The sequence below is a fragment of the Athene noctua genome, chromosome 2 (assembly GCF_965140245.1).
Source record: "Athene noctua chromosome 2, bAthNoc1.hap1.1, whole genome shotgun sequence".
Classification (NCBI taxonomy): domain Eukaryota; kingdom Metazoa; phylum Chordata; class Aves; order Strigiformes; family Strigidae; genus Athene; species Athene noctua.
This window is the reverse complement of record NC_134038.1, coordinates 125490141-125504794: the sequence shown is the minus strand read 5'-3', so window position 1 is coordinate 125504794 and position 14654 is coordinate 125490141. Positions and strand designations below refer to the sequence as shown.

General features: G+C 39.1%; 1 protein-coding gene across 1 annotated transcript in view; it reads right to left on the bottom strand.

Annotated features, from left to right (window-relative positions):
* Window positions 1-14654, bottom strand: part of ST8SIA6 (ST8 alpha-N-acetyl-neuraminide alpha-2,8-sialyltransferase 6) — a 47214-nt gene that overhangs the window by 18924 nt on the left and 13636 nt on the right. Inside the window, exons 4-5 of the mRNA XM_074900196.1 lie at window positions 12043-12129; window positions 197-341 (exon numbers count right to left, since the gene is read on the bottom strand). Of these exons, the coding sequence (XP_074756297.1) occupies window positions 197-341; window positions 12043-12129 (232 nt within the window). The remainder of the gene's footprint in view (window positions 1-196; window positions 342-12042; window positions 12130-14654) is intronic.

Genomic DNA, 14654 nt, shown 5'->3' with positions numbered 1-14654 from the left:
GATCTATGATACCCTGTCCATGCCTCCACCACTGCAGAGGAAGGCTAAAAAAAAAAGTCTTAGAAGGTGAATGAAGTAGTGTATACAGGGTATGTGAAGGGTCTCTTTCAGAGGAATTAAACAAAGCAGCTCTATTACTAACCCAAAATACATATGATACTGCAATAATAGTAACAGGTGAAGATACAGTTCTTACCACAGGCAGCATCTTAAAAACGTCCTCTGTAATGAGGATGGTCTTTTTACTGTCCACTTCATAACTCATGTTACTTCCCAGTGGGGTGTTGTTTTGAGAAGCAATAAAACTGTGAACTGCATCACAGCAGGAAGCTAATTCTGACCTGCAAAAAACCCAGACAAAGCCTGCTCAAAGACTGGAAAACAAGTAGAAGAGTGGTGGTAGAGAACTAGATGAATGAAAACCAGTTCTAATTACCTAAACAACAAACAGCTATAGGAACCTGTATCATGTCATTTCCCTTGACTTGCTTTGCAGAGCAAGTCCATTTTCACAGCGGATGTTCAGAAACTAATCAGACCAAGAACTCCTTTCTTAACCTGTTTTTCTCTCTTGGTCTCCCCTTCCCACCCAGAAAAAGTCGTAATCAGTCTTCTCCTTATTAATTGCTAAGTTTATTATAGAAATACTGAGAGACTTCAGTCCCCAAAGATTTCAATCAACACAGAATGAGTGATTGTAAGAAACTAGAAGGCTGAAGAAAGAAAGAACCAAGGAAGTGAAAAGAATGGTCATGGGAAGTACTGGCTGTAGTACTTAGTGAACAGCTAGATGGTTGCAAGCCAATTCATTAATAATTAATTTCTGCAACTGTTCAGCATGACTTTCCTGTGCACAGTATCACAGATGTTAAATAAATTACATCACAACTTGTAATTAAAGATGATATATTTGTGGTACAGACAGATAGCCTAGCTGCTCCCCAAAACACCTAGCAGAAGTCCTTAAATACATGAGTGCAAGGGATTCACTCAAACTTTATGTAGGAGAAAAGACTATCACCCATCTTACAATTTCTGTTACCTCCAAACTTATAAAATTATTATGTGTGTAAACATCCTATATTATTAACAGTGAAATGCAATTAAAAGCCCCACCAGACCTGAAACGCTATAATTCATTTCGCTTTAGGGAATGATGTTCTCTCTGCTGCCACCGGATCCAGTTTTCAGACTACAAGGCTGAAATATTCATGGCCAGTCATTATCTATCAATTGGCAGGACATATCTATCTCATTAGGTGAGACAGTAACAGAACTACTAACCATTTAGAGAATAAAATCCATTAATAATAGAATTGCTTGGAATTTTGAAGAAGATAACACACTATGGAAAAAGTAATAATTCCTATCCTAACACTGAAAGTTCATTGTGAAGAAAAAAAAAATATTTACAGTTAGAGCCAGAGGGATAGAAAAGTTTTATTTCATGATTTTTCAGTGAGCATAGTAAACCAAACCAGTGGAACTAATTAAACAATATGGACCAAATTCTTGAAATAAGCTGACTTTAATTAGCTAAGACACAGGTAAGAAGAGTTGCTTCATTTGACTTTATCAAGAATGTACACAGAGCAAATATAATTATAATAATAATAATATTAATAATAATAATAATAATAATATCATTGTATTTCTGATAGAGATGAAGCATAGTCTAGAACATGAAAAAACCCAAGGATTATGTTTTCTGGAGGACAGGGAAGAGAATGAACAGGTCTGGGATAACTTCAATCTCACTTCTCTTGAAATAATGGTCAAAATGGGGGAAAAAGCTTGGGAAGAGTGGTTTGATTCATACATAAAACACCAAAGGGAAGAGAACCTTCATAGCATAATAACCCATTTTGAATACTGAGCTCTGAAACTCCTCAAAAACAAAGTTTCAGCTGTGTGAGTAACACTGGGAATGACTGAATGCTGGGATGGGACAGTTCTGAAATAATTGTACTGGGGGAGTTACCAGGAAATGTTAATGGGAAATATTACTGAGGGAGGAACCAGTAGGGCTCAGATTTCCACAAGCCATATTCAGCTCCTCTCCCTGAACACAGTGATTCTCACTGCCTTGCCTGAAGCCTTAAGGGGCAGGAGGAGTCTGTGGTCAATGAAAACAACTAGGTACAAGGGTGAGGATGGAACTCAGACTATACTCTTGTGGGTCAGCAGGTACACACATGGTGAAAACTATTGAGTTTTTATTTGAGTGATTTTGATTTGAGTGAAAACTATATAGAAAAATACAAATGGAGCAATGATGCACGAGAGTCAAATGATTAAGTCTGGGAACACTGGATGCTATTGAACCACTCTTGACTAGAGTCTACTTGCTTTTCTTTCTTGTACACTTTATCCTATAACCAGCTCTTCTAACATTAATAAGTACTGCAGTAATAGGAGGATTCAGATATCCCTGTCAGGTCCTGAGGGCACCACCAAGCCTCACTATCTCTGCCCAGCCCCCTAGCGTCACCCCCCACCCTGCCCACAGCCCAGAACCTTATGTCAGTCCCCCAGGGCCATAAGTCCCTGCCCAGCGACAGGGACACCACAGCAGGGCCAGTCTCCAGCTGTGCCCAACCCATCCCCACTTTGGTGCCTGGTGCCTGAGGCTAGGGCTGCCCCACTCCTGGCTGGGGGTGGGATGGGTCCGGCTGCCAGTCCCTGCTCTGGCGGCCAAGTTACTGTGCTTGGATCCCACTCCCTGCCCCTTAGGGAGCAGCCATCCCTTACTGCTCCTTGGCAATCACATGGACATGAAGAATCACAAAACTCATATTTCTGATTTCCTTGAAGTTTTTCTTAGAGCTAAATGAAGCAGGCCTAAATATTATCTGTGTCAACCACAGGATGTTCAGAGAAGGAATAATGCCCAAATATTCTTGCTCAGCTTTTGTAAAAGAGCTGTTTTGTGTATGATGGCTACCAGAACCTGAAAATGCAAAGTGATGATAGATAACATTCATTAATACAGATGACGCATTTTTGCTTTTTATTACTCATTCCAGAAGAACGAGTGCTTCAATAAAAGCAGAAACAGTCGGGAAGAAAAACAGATATCAGAATTAATAAGAAAGTAATAGTTTAAATTAATATTATGGATCCACTGAGGAAGTAAACCAGAGCCAGGCTAGTTCAGAAATGCAGTGAGAACAGGAGAATACACATTGATTAATGATATATATTCTTATGCTACCTAAGAGCGTATGTGCTAAAAATTTGGAGGTAACAATAGAAACATCTTAGATCAAATCACGACACAGAATCCCACCATGCCCAAGCATCCATGTATAGAGCTCCAGTGGGAACACATGTAACCTGCAGACAGCAATACCCACTGGCAATGTATTTTAGCGATCTGTTCATACAGGATTTTGTACAAGCTGTGACACATGGTACCCCTACAACTGACAGCAAACAATGAGAAAGGGGTAGAGACTGGGCAGATCAAGCAATCTATGACTGTAGCCGTCACCACAGTACTAATGGTCTCTGTCATGAGGTAATGACATCCTAAAGAGCACGTACTTTGTAAGATTATGACATGTATTGTATAAGCCTATATGTAAGGTATTGCAAAGCCAAGACAACATTTTCACTCATGTATCATGCCACCTAGGGAGAGAGAAATTGTTAAGACCCACCATACAAAGATGTTCCTAACCAGATGGAGGAATAAGAGACAAGAGTCAAAATCTTAAGAGCACCAAACAGTACTAACTTAAAGCCAAACTCTGACTTTTCACTGGAAGAGTAGAAAGCGATCCATGTTTGTTCTGATCATGAGAAAATGCTGAGATATGGGGACAACTCTTGGAAGATGGGATGTTGCTATACAGGCTGACCATCCACTTCGGATATGTGTAAGAACATGGATGTAGCTTATGGTAAGAAGGTTTAAATTTCAGTTGTTAACAGACCTGCTTGGCTTGGGGGTTGCCCTAGAACAAAGTCTTTTCATGATCAGCATTAGAAGCCCAGAGCGAAGGAAGCTGGAGACAAAGTACCTCAGTTTTGTAGGGCACTAGGTTTGGAAAGTATCTCCTCTGAAGTATGGGTTGGTACTGCCAGTTTCTTATTTGGAGGAAGCCTTCTCTCCAACATTCCTCCTGCAAGTAGCTGGAAGCAGAGTAAGACTTAAGAGCTATTTTTAAATCCTGAGGCATAACATCAACCACAGATATTTCTTATGCCAAGATAAAGCAGAAAGGGAGTTGATTATCTGGAAATTTCACTTGTAACATGTAAGGAACAAAATAAGTACCTGGAAAAAGACTACACCATTTGGACTGGTAAATACATACCTCATAAAGCTGAGTAAATACAGTCATGATAGTCTTAATCAATAACCTGACTGGAGCGTTGTGTTGCATTTGTCTGTAAAGTTTTGTTTGTATCAGACAACATAGAGACATTGTTGCACTGGAGAATGTTTTTTGTTGCTCAGCAGGTGCTTTTGTTGAATTTCATCTTTTGTGGATCAAGGACACTGGACCTGTTTTTGTACTGAAGTCAGCTGGGCTGGAATTTGGAGTCCATATGGCATCCAGATAATTTCTTCAGGTTTGTGGCTGCTAAGAACTTAAGAAAATACTGGATTCTGAAGCAAGTTATCAAAGCATTGAGACAAGCCAAAGGAATAATGTTGTTTTCCAACTGCTATGCATTTAAGTCCACACTGAACTGTGGTCAGCAATAGAAGGCTGCTGCCTTGATTGTACATGTTTCCAAACACCTGTATGTAACACAAACACTTCACATGGACAGTCCACTCTATTTAGTGGAAGTCAATATCTGCAGGATCTAAACAGGCTGATGCAGTTTCTTTGCAGCTCCTGCAGTAGCTCTGTAGCCAAGAAGCTCAGTGTGAACTACCGCATCCCTCCTAGCAGCAAAATTAATTACTTTAGCTTGATTCTGCACTAATATGAATATATACATTTAATCCGGTTCAGCGCTTGCATACAGGCTACATGTGCCTGCTGTGTGTGGTGTGCACACATCTTGAAGAGACTGTAAGCATCTCAGTATCTTTCTTCCAACAACTCAATCTGAACCAGCCCTAAGGGCTAAAGCAGCCAATGGTTAGTCATCGGCTCGCAGTTTCTCAGCTGGTCCAAAACCTAACATTACCCTTATCCTGAGTGGAATGGGAAGAATCTATAATAAAGGTGAAATCTGTCCTTATGCAAAGAGCTTCTGCAGAGTTTAAAAACTCCCCACTCCTCCAAACTACTGATACAAGCACCAAGAGGACCTCTGATTCACCCTCCCCCAGTTAAGTAGCATGGCTTTTATTCAGAACACCTTATTTCATTAGAAATGCTTAGCTAAAGTAATTTTGTTCTATATTTTAAAAAATATTCAGATAAGTAACTGGTGTGAAAAGGCACTTGTTTCTGCACCAAGACTTTATGCAGCCTTGTACTTTGGGACACAGGAAAGAGAGTATATCACTGGAATTGTCTGCTCCAGCCTAGAGCTGGACCACTGGGCCAACACAGTTAACCGTGATTCTCAGGGGGTTTCAATAACCCCAGGGGGACACGAGCCTGCAGAATCTGAAGAAGCTGTGTGAATTTAATAGTACTTCTCTTGTGTAAACTATGTTTCAATATGACACCAGTGCCTGCAGACCTGGGGCCAGAGGTCATTCTTCATTGCTGATGAGTGTTAATACTTCACTGTCATTATACATTGGACTAAATTGAGGTGGAAGGAGGGGAAAAGTGGATGGGGATGGACACTAATGAAGTATCAAAATATGCAAAACATTGTTCTAAATAGTAGATGCTCAACTGTAAGGCCACATTGGGGAGGGTGAAGAAAATAATCTTAATTTGCACTAAAGAAAGCTTAAGCTCAGTATTAGGAAGCACACTGAAACAGGTTGCCTAGGCAAGGTGCAGAATTTCAATGACTGGAGATTTTTTAATAGACATCTAGACAAACTTCTTTCAGTAATGGTCTAAGTCCATTTGATTCCAAGTCACCTTTTACAAACATCTGTACAGCAAATGTTTGTTTGCAGAAAGAATATATCAGTCCTGTTATAAAGCACTTCTGCATTATCCACCCCAGCAATGCTTACACAGACATATCTCTGTGTGGATCTTCAGTTATCCAACACACATAAACACCACATAAAAGAGATAACCAAACACAAAGTAAGACTAGCAAATATTGAAAAATTTAAGCCCTGTAAGCCTGATGCTAAGTGTATTCCACAACACAGTTTGTAATATCATTTGAATAAAGGGCAAAGTGTTCCAAGAGACAAAAGTCTGTGGATTGCTAACAACTAGAAAAAGTCTCTGCTTGTCTAACAGCTTGTTTTAATAGTTCATTACAAATGGTTATTTGTAATCATTAGTTCATGTGAGCTATTATACTGTACATGTGAAGACAACAAAGACTTTGAGGTTTCATATTGAAGAGACTGTCATGACAGTACAGAGAAGAACCCCCAGTGTAACAGCAAAATGCCAAGGGTGCAACTACAAACAGCAAGGCTACCTTTAATCTATGTCCGCTGCTGTAATATTTTCTAATGAGCAAGCAATTATCTTATTGTACTGCACTGGAGGCTCTAGACAATGATATGGGTTTCTCCAGGCTCTTGTCAATCCACATCAATAGCATCAAAGTGCAATGAGGCACATTAAGACATATTCCAATCTTTTAGAAAAGAATGGTTAAATCTGGTATCTGAAACAGAACATGTTGAAGTGGAATGCTACACTGACAGCCCTTGAACTGTCTATAAATGAAGTCACATCGTAACTGTCTAAGGCAATGAAATCCAACAGGGTTGAATCTGAAATCAAGGCTGAATATGTAAAAAGTGTAATAAAATTTTCAAACCAAAGACTATTTAAAGAGTCCACCATAAAGACATAATTAACTCAGTCTGATCCACAATTAGGTTCCCCTTATAAGAATCTGCCAACCTTTAGGAAAGTATATAGTCTATAGAGCAATTAAAAGATTCAACCATTTCTCCGAACTGTCACCAATTACTATCTCTCCACCCAGCCTTTTTCTCTTCTGAAATAGAAATATGTCTCTGAATATATACTCCTGATTTTACATATGATCTATTAAACCTATGCAGCAAATTACTCTTAAATCACACTATAATCTCAAGAGTTCTGTGTATTTTCTTGTATAGTGGAATGGAAGATTTCAGAGAGTACAGTGGAATTACCGATCTGTTTAGTGTTAGGAAAGCTATTGATTATGTGGTGGTGTGAGCTTATGTAAGCATAAATTGACCTTGCAGGGTATTTTATTTCTGTCTCAACTGTGGTTGACTGCAGTACACAGATGTGTTAAGCAATACTGTTATATATGTTAGAGTGCAGCACGCTGAAAGTTAACCTCTTCATGGAGTGAGATTTTATAATCTGCAGGAATGTTTAACACACACTTTTCAGAAGAGATATTAAAGTGGGAAAAGGGTAATAGAGGTCGAGTGGAATAAAAAACAGAGGGGGCAATTACAGGACTAGGAAAATAAGTTGATCTTTTAACTATTCTTCTCAAGACCCAGTGTTCTTTTTTTAAAAGAAAACTTTACTACTTTAAAAAAAGTTAAAAATATTTTGGTGGGGTGGAGCAGTGTGCCAGCTAAACTACAGCGTAACATCAGGGGGTTTAAAACTGTATTTACGCATCGGAATTTCCTTCTCCGTTATCAGATTAAAATAAGGTTTGTCAGAAACCGTATTTCCATGGAGAGGGGGCCCAATATCCACAGCTCACACACAGCTATTCCAGTGCGATACCACTCCTGATGAACTGTTGTGCTGGTTTGCCAGGCTCCAGGCTCAGCAAGATAGCCCAAAAATACAATGCCCAGAGGCTTCTCTGAAACACAGCAACACTCAGCCTTTCTCCATATCCTCCCTCCCCCTCACCCCAGTCATTCTGAGGGCTGTTTTAACTATTTGATAGCTTCTAGCAAAAACAGGAGTTGCAACTATTTGGAAAACCTAGAGATTACTTGCAACCAAATGAGAATAAATCAAACTTAAAAGTCTGTAAAGCAAAGAGATGTGGAGGTGTAAAAAACAATTACAGCTTGCACCCAACAGTGGCTCTGTAATTTGTTGCACTAATGAAACATTTCTTTTAAGTGGAAAACCTTTGAAGAATACTAATATAATAATTAATATTCAGGTTACCTAGGGAACCTGAGACTCTACTGACTGTAGCTAGAAAAGCCTTTGCAGAGGAAGTTACCCAGCACAGCTTTTTTTCCTGGAGCTTTAAGAATGCTTCTTCCAGGCAGCTGCAAGATTATTTGCCCCCCCTTTCCAAGTTTCTACCAATCCTCTCTTATAACCAAGAAATCCAAGGACTTGCTTTGTCTAAAAAAAGTTAGACCTGATGTAAATCTCAAAAGGGAGGAAAAATTCAGGTGGGCTTAGAAACAAAGGGATAACATGGAGATGCGAGATGATTGTAGAGCCATAAAGAACAAGAGAAGCACAGCTGAATTTCATAAAGAAAAGGTCTGAATAAAAAATACTTAAACAGTTCTCTATATGTCAGTAGCAGTAAACGTTGGAGAAGACTTTCCCTACATCACTGTTAGCAGGATGCCATTTATACCACTTCTGGTGCAGGTACATCACCTTTGCTAGCTTCTGTTGTGAAGTTAGATAAAAACCTCTTCAGCAATGGCTGACAAACACTACTGTGGAGCACAATAAATCTTAACTAGATTGCAAGAGCAATGAACCAAGTGCTTGCACTTGCTCCTCTGAGGGCAGTCTAAATATGGCAGTGCTGATGTCAGCATTACAGATACTGAAATAAGTGAAGGGCCAGGAGACTGGTTCCCTGACAGATGCTTGGACAAAAATCAACCAAAAAGTGACTGTGGATATGGGAGATATTAGAAAGAACATCATGGCTTGTACTTGCCTCATGATTCTTCTTGATTTTGAAAAATGCATGGGTAAACATCACATAGCTGTCAAGAACCACTGACCACTGCCAGACAGCAACCTAGCCAAGTGCATCTGAGCCTGCACAGCAGAGCAGCTTCAGAGGAAGCCATTTGAAAAAGGAAAAGGGCAGCTCTCTGATGAGAAATGGACACAGTTTGCACAGCTGCATGGCAAAGTTGAGCTAGGTAGTAGCGGGTCAACCTGGAATCCTGTACTCTGTCTTTTGTACAACAGGTTGGCAGAAACTCTGTGGTTTGTGCCACATATGGCTGTCAGATGCAACCCTTTTGCCAAATACAAAGACAAGTATTTCTTTCCTGCATGGCACTTCTAATTCATATTCTTTTATTTGGCCCAGATTTGCCAGGAGTGTGGCTTACAAAGAGAACTGATGTGTATTCATTGGCACAGAGTGCTGTCTTCTAGGAACACAAGAGTTACTGGCTCAGATCACATATGCCTTCACTCCACTACCAGTATGAAGGTAGCCAAAAGCAAAAGCTGCAAAGGAAAACACAAGAATGCTTCTCTGAGAAATTCACTACCCCACAGGAAGCTGCTTTTGAACCTTATTAATTAGAGGTTAGTTTATGCCCTGAAGCATAAGACATTAAATCCCTTATAAATATGCATGCCTGTTCTTCAGAACTTCATGATAATACAGTCATACAATTGACACCATGCCTGAGAAGCATGTTAAGTGTTCACTCCATTTAACAGATGGGCAAACAGGAAAAGAAGTCAAGCAGCTTCTCTGCAGTCGAGTCAGCAGGCAGACTTCTGGTGGCACTGGCAGGTGAATAGTACGACAGAGGCAGATTCAAACTCTCCTCCTGCAGGCGGCTAGCTGTTTCCTGCTGCACAGCCCCTATGAGATTAATTTCCTCTTCTGCCAAATGGGTGTGTTTATCTACCTACTTAATGAGATTTTTAGAACTGAATAATATTTGTATTACACAATTATTATGCATTACTGACACTAGGCAAGGTTAGAAAAAGGAAGAGATGTACTACCAAGGGTTTATTAATTTATTTATTTCACCACATTTCTAGAAGCTTTGTTCCCCATAAGAGTTCTGTCAATGCATCATTTCTCAGCTAGAGTGTCCTTGCAAAGCTAGTTCCAGGCTCATGTGCTTAAGTCTGATAAATAAGTTTGAGAGTGCTGTAAGCATGAAGTGTATACAGATTTAGTCAGTAAATTTTATACTGAATTTGCTTTTCTCTTTTTCTTTTTTTCCAAAGCTTCTATTGACCAACTACTAAGAGCCTTGAAGGGCTCCAGTATGACCTGGAAGTGAGGAGAACTGTAAAATTTTAACATCCTATTTCCAGAAAACAGCAGAGAGGAGTTTGAGAGAATGGAAAAAGAAAGAAGAGACATGCAAAAGCACACATCTTTTGTAAAATAATCATCTGCAATGCCCTAAAAAAAGTACCAGTCCTTGGTCGTATCAATGGAATTTTTGGATTATATCAAAGCAGATCAAATTTCATAGGGACAGAAGAACATACAGTACTGTCATCAGAACTGCAGCATGGGTTGTGTACATATGAACTAGCTAATATTCTAGCTAGCTTGGATGTTAAAAAGCAATGAAACCATAACAACACAGCCCTTGAACATCGATTAAGTAATAAGTTTGTCCAGCCTGTGCTGAACCATGGGTTTCAAAAGATTTTTTTTTTTGCTTGGTATTTGAGCTAAGTTAAAGCTAGCAAGCTCACCTTAATGTACATACAGTCCACATTTTCTAGGTGGCTTTTCATAGGCCTATTTCATTCCCACAAGCCTAGAAGATGTAGAAGAAGTTGGCCCAGTAGAAGGAAGACTGCAGAAGCAATAAATGAAGAAGTCAAGCTGGAACACGGAGTGATTACTCTGCCACTGACTCATACACCTAGCACTGCAGGAGAAGTGGCAAATTGCTGGTAAGTCATGACTGGTCCGTTGGGACAGAAGAGCAGTTAAAAAAAGGCTGGAAAACAAACACCTAAACGTAGCAAGGCGAAGAGCAGAAGAGAGCAGCTTCACCTCTTGTCAACTCTGTACAAGACACCTGCCTGTTCTGAAACAGAATGGACTGCTTCTACAGCTCCTTATTATGCTCTGATATCTCTGTGCACAGCTAAAGCCCTGCCTGAGTTAACTGAAAATTTCTTAAACCTTAACTCCGTGTATCCTCCTACTTCAGTTTGGGAAATACCATTAGTCACTTATAATACATGGCAAAAGCAGCAATTTATGTCACACAAAAAGCTTTACCCCTCCTCAAAACTACTTCTTCTAAGGGTATCATGCCAAGCATGTGGGTATTAACTTTTCATTGCTAGTTAACTCCAAAGAGTTGGAAAGTAGGTCAGTTTATTTATTTTTAACGATCATGACAGAATTTTTAATTCAAATCCATGTAATAATGTAATTCAAGAGAATATTTCTCTCTGGAGAAAACAGACTTCGCACAGTGAAGCTGTTCTCTAAAACCAGCATGATGCATTTCCAAATGAGAGTTGAAGCTTTTCAGGGATCACTGTCCCTACTGAGCATGCACTTATGTGCCATACCGACCAAGGACTGATGTCATCGCATGCTTATGTGCTCAGGGGCCATGACATGCAGCATCAAACCTAATGAGAGCCTTGGGCACTTTGGTAACAGAAGCAATAGTCTTAGGGTAAGAAAAACACTACTTCATTACACAGTCTTTTTACCAGAGTGCCAGTTCAGATGGACAAAAATCATATTAGTGATATTTTTTTTTTATTACTGTAGGTTTTGTGTCAGGAATATTTTAATCCATTCTACTTAACTTAGTTAACTATTCATTACATTGGAGATAGGTGAAATTACTTCATTTGCATAGTTCTTTCAACCTACTCAGTTTGCACAGTTCAATTCAAATAAACAAGAAGAACCCCAGCATCAAAAGATTAATAGAAAGGTACAGCTACAAATGCAGTCTAAGAGCAATACAAAATTATCTTTTCAAAAGGGAAGATTTAAATATATGGCTTGTTAGACAAATCTAGGGTAAACAGCTTTTCCAAATTAGGCAATGAAAATTACCTGAATTTTGTAGATTCTTCTGGTTTCCTTATCCAGGTGCAGTTCTGCAGTTTGGTGACTATGTGAAGATAATAATCTTCTGAATATCTAAAAAAGGCAACAACATCAAACACTAGAATATATATGTATGTATATTTAGAAACAGTCTCTAAAACATTCAAATGATGCATGTATTAATAATAATGTGCACGGTGCATATATAATAGATTGCTTTTAGAACTCCATGACCTATTTTTTTTTTAATTTGTAACAGTATTACCCTCTTTTAATTAGCATGACCTATTAAACATCTCTTCTTAATAGTGATGTCCTAATGAACTTTTCAGAAACTTTCAGAAGTACATTGGTTTCAAACTTAAATATTTGATCATAAATAACTTGAAGTTACTAGAAATATCTCAAGTGCAAAAGTCCAAAATAATACCAAAAAACTCTTTCTTGTACTTGGCGTTTTAAAGTTCAAAAATGTTTTGAGATGTGGCTCTTGCAAGACACGATGAAACATTAACCTTTTTATGCCTGTTCTTTCATTGACTTTATAGAGTCTCCAAAGCTCAATTCTATCATCTCAGACTGCAGACCAATATTTACAGACATAAGCTTTCCTTCAAATTATCTCTTAAATAAAGCAATCTGTTGTTTTACATCAACGCACTTTGGTTACATTGGTACATGTAACCAAAGAGCTTTCTGCACCTTTTAAACCCTTTCAAGAGATTCAAATGTGTCCATATGTGAAATATTTCAGAACATGCAAGTCAACAGAATGGAGGCATTTCTTCCCTTCTAGGTTTAATGTTAATACTTCTCCCATTTGTGCCTGGATTCTCTGACTTATGAAGAGGACTGAGGGAATGGGGAGAGAAGATGATATGGATGCCATGACTACAAATTCTTTGGGACTTGTCTCCAGAAAAGATCTACCTGTATTATTTTGGCAAAAATGGCTTAGCGTTGGTCCAAAACCAAATGACAATGAGTTTATTTAAGCTGGAACTTAGAAGTGTATATTTTGAATAGTTTTACAAGAGTTGGGATGGCAAGAAACCTTACCCATTCTTAAACGGAGCATAAAAATTGACAAAAAGGAATATAAAAAAGGCTGTGGTGGCTTGCAGCAACAGAGATCAACAACTCAAAAGCTTCTTCCTCTATCTATGTTCAACATGCTTTTAGTACTACAGCTTTATGGTAAACATTTGAAAAAAGAGATGCCCTTTTTGTTTGCTTCACAAAAGTACTGCAACTGCTGAAGTTAACTTGTTTATCTACTCCTAAGTAAAATCATGTCCCATTTCCACACAGAAAAAGAAATGAAATTTTTAAGAGGAATACTGTATTAGAACTGGTCTTCGGCTCAAGTCTGCATCTATGACAACATGTACAATTTTTCATTCTCTAGTCTTAGCAAACTCTTAAAGGAACTAGATGATTGTAACTAAACCAATTTTACTGAGCCCTTGCACAATGTCAAGAGAGCAGGAATTAATGGGCAGAAGTGGGAAAAGAGAGAAACTAGTTTCACTGCAACTGATCTGACCTGGTCCAGTGTGTTCCTCCTTCCAGTCCAACTCTGAATCTTTTCTCTCTCTTGTGCCACTGCTGGTACTTACTTGACAACACCTCTGTTTTGGCTTTGTCAAATGCCTTCATAGGCCACTTTAATTTACTACCATGACAAAAAAAAATAACCCAGAAGGAAAAAGATATGCATATACATTTTCTTCTTTTTAGTTAAGGTTAAATCAGATCAGGAAAGATTCCACTGAACACCAGAGCCCATAAAAGCAAGGATTGATGGGAGCAGAGAAACTGGGAACAAGGCCTTCCTATTCTGGCAGCTGCCTGCTGGTGTGTTGTATTAGCAGCCTTGGAACTGCAGCCAGAGCAAATGGAACTACCTTCTTGCTGGAGCTGCTACCTAAATTGGCTCAGTATGGGGTCAGACAAGTATCAGTACCTGCACAGGGCAGGACAGGGAGTTCATGTGGGGGGAAGAGGGGATAGAAACACAGGACTGAAATAGCCCATGATGATGCTGAATCACTCATCTAGCTTTCTTCCTTAAGGCTAAAAAATAAATCTTAGATGCTGGGACTCGTGGAAAAATTAAAAAAATTAATAGGATAAGAGGGCCTGAAGAGTTACTTAGGCTATCATTATCCAGGAGAAAAAAACCAAAACTTAGAAAAAGAAAATTCTAGCCTAAAGACATCGATAAGATGAAGATCAGAGTCAGAAATGAAAAGAAAAATTACCATCAGCTCAGAAAGAAATTGCATGGACTGACAAGTTATTAGCAAGTTACAGGGAAACATTCAGTAAGGAGAAAAATCAAAGCATCATCCATAATGCTAGTTCTGAGGTTTCACGAGAAACCCGGGCACTCACTGTCAGAAACTGTGAGGACCTTCTTATACACGTAACAGAAGCTGCACCTAGGATGAAAAGACCAATTATAATGCAAGAACACTGCTGCCTTTCCACTGCTGTCTAAAGGATGGAATCTCTCTTGCCTGGAGGTGTCCAAGCTCATCTGCTCACCCAGAAAAGCACCACTTACAGGTCTTTAGGCAGAACAACACCTCTGCTCACCCCATGTATTCAGTTTT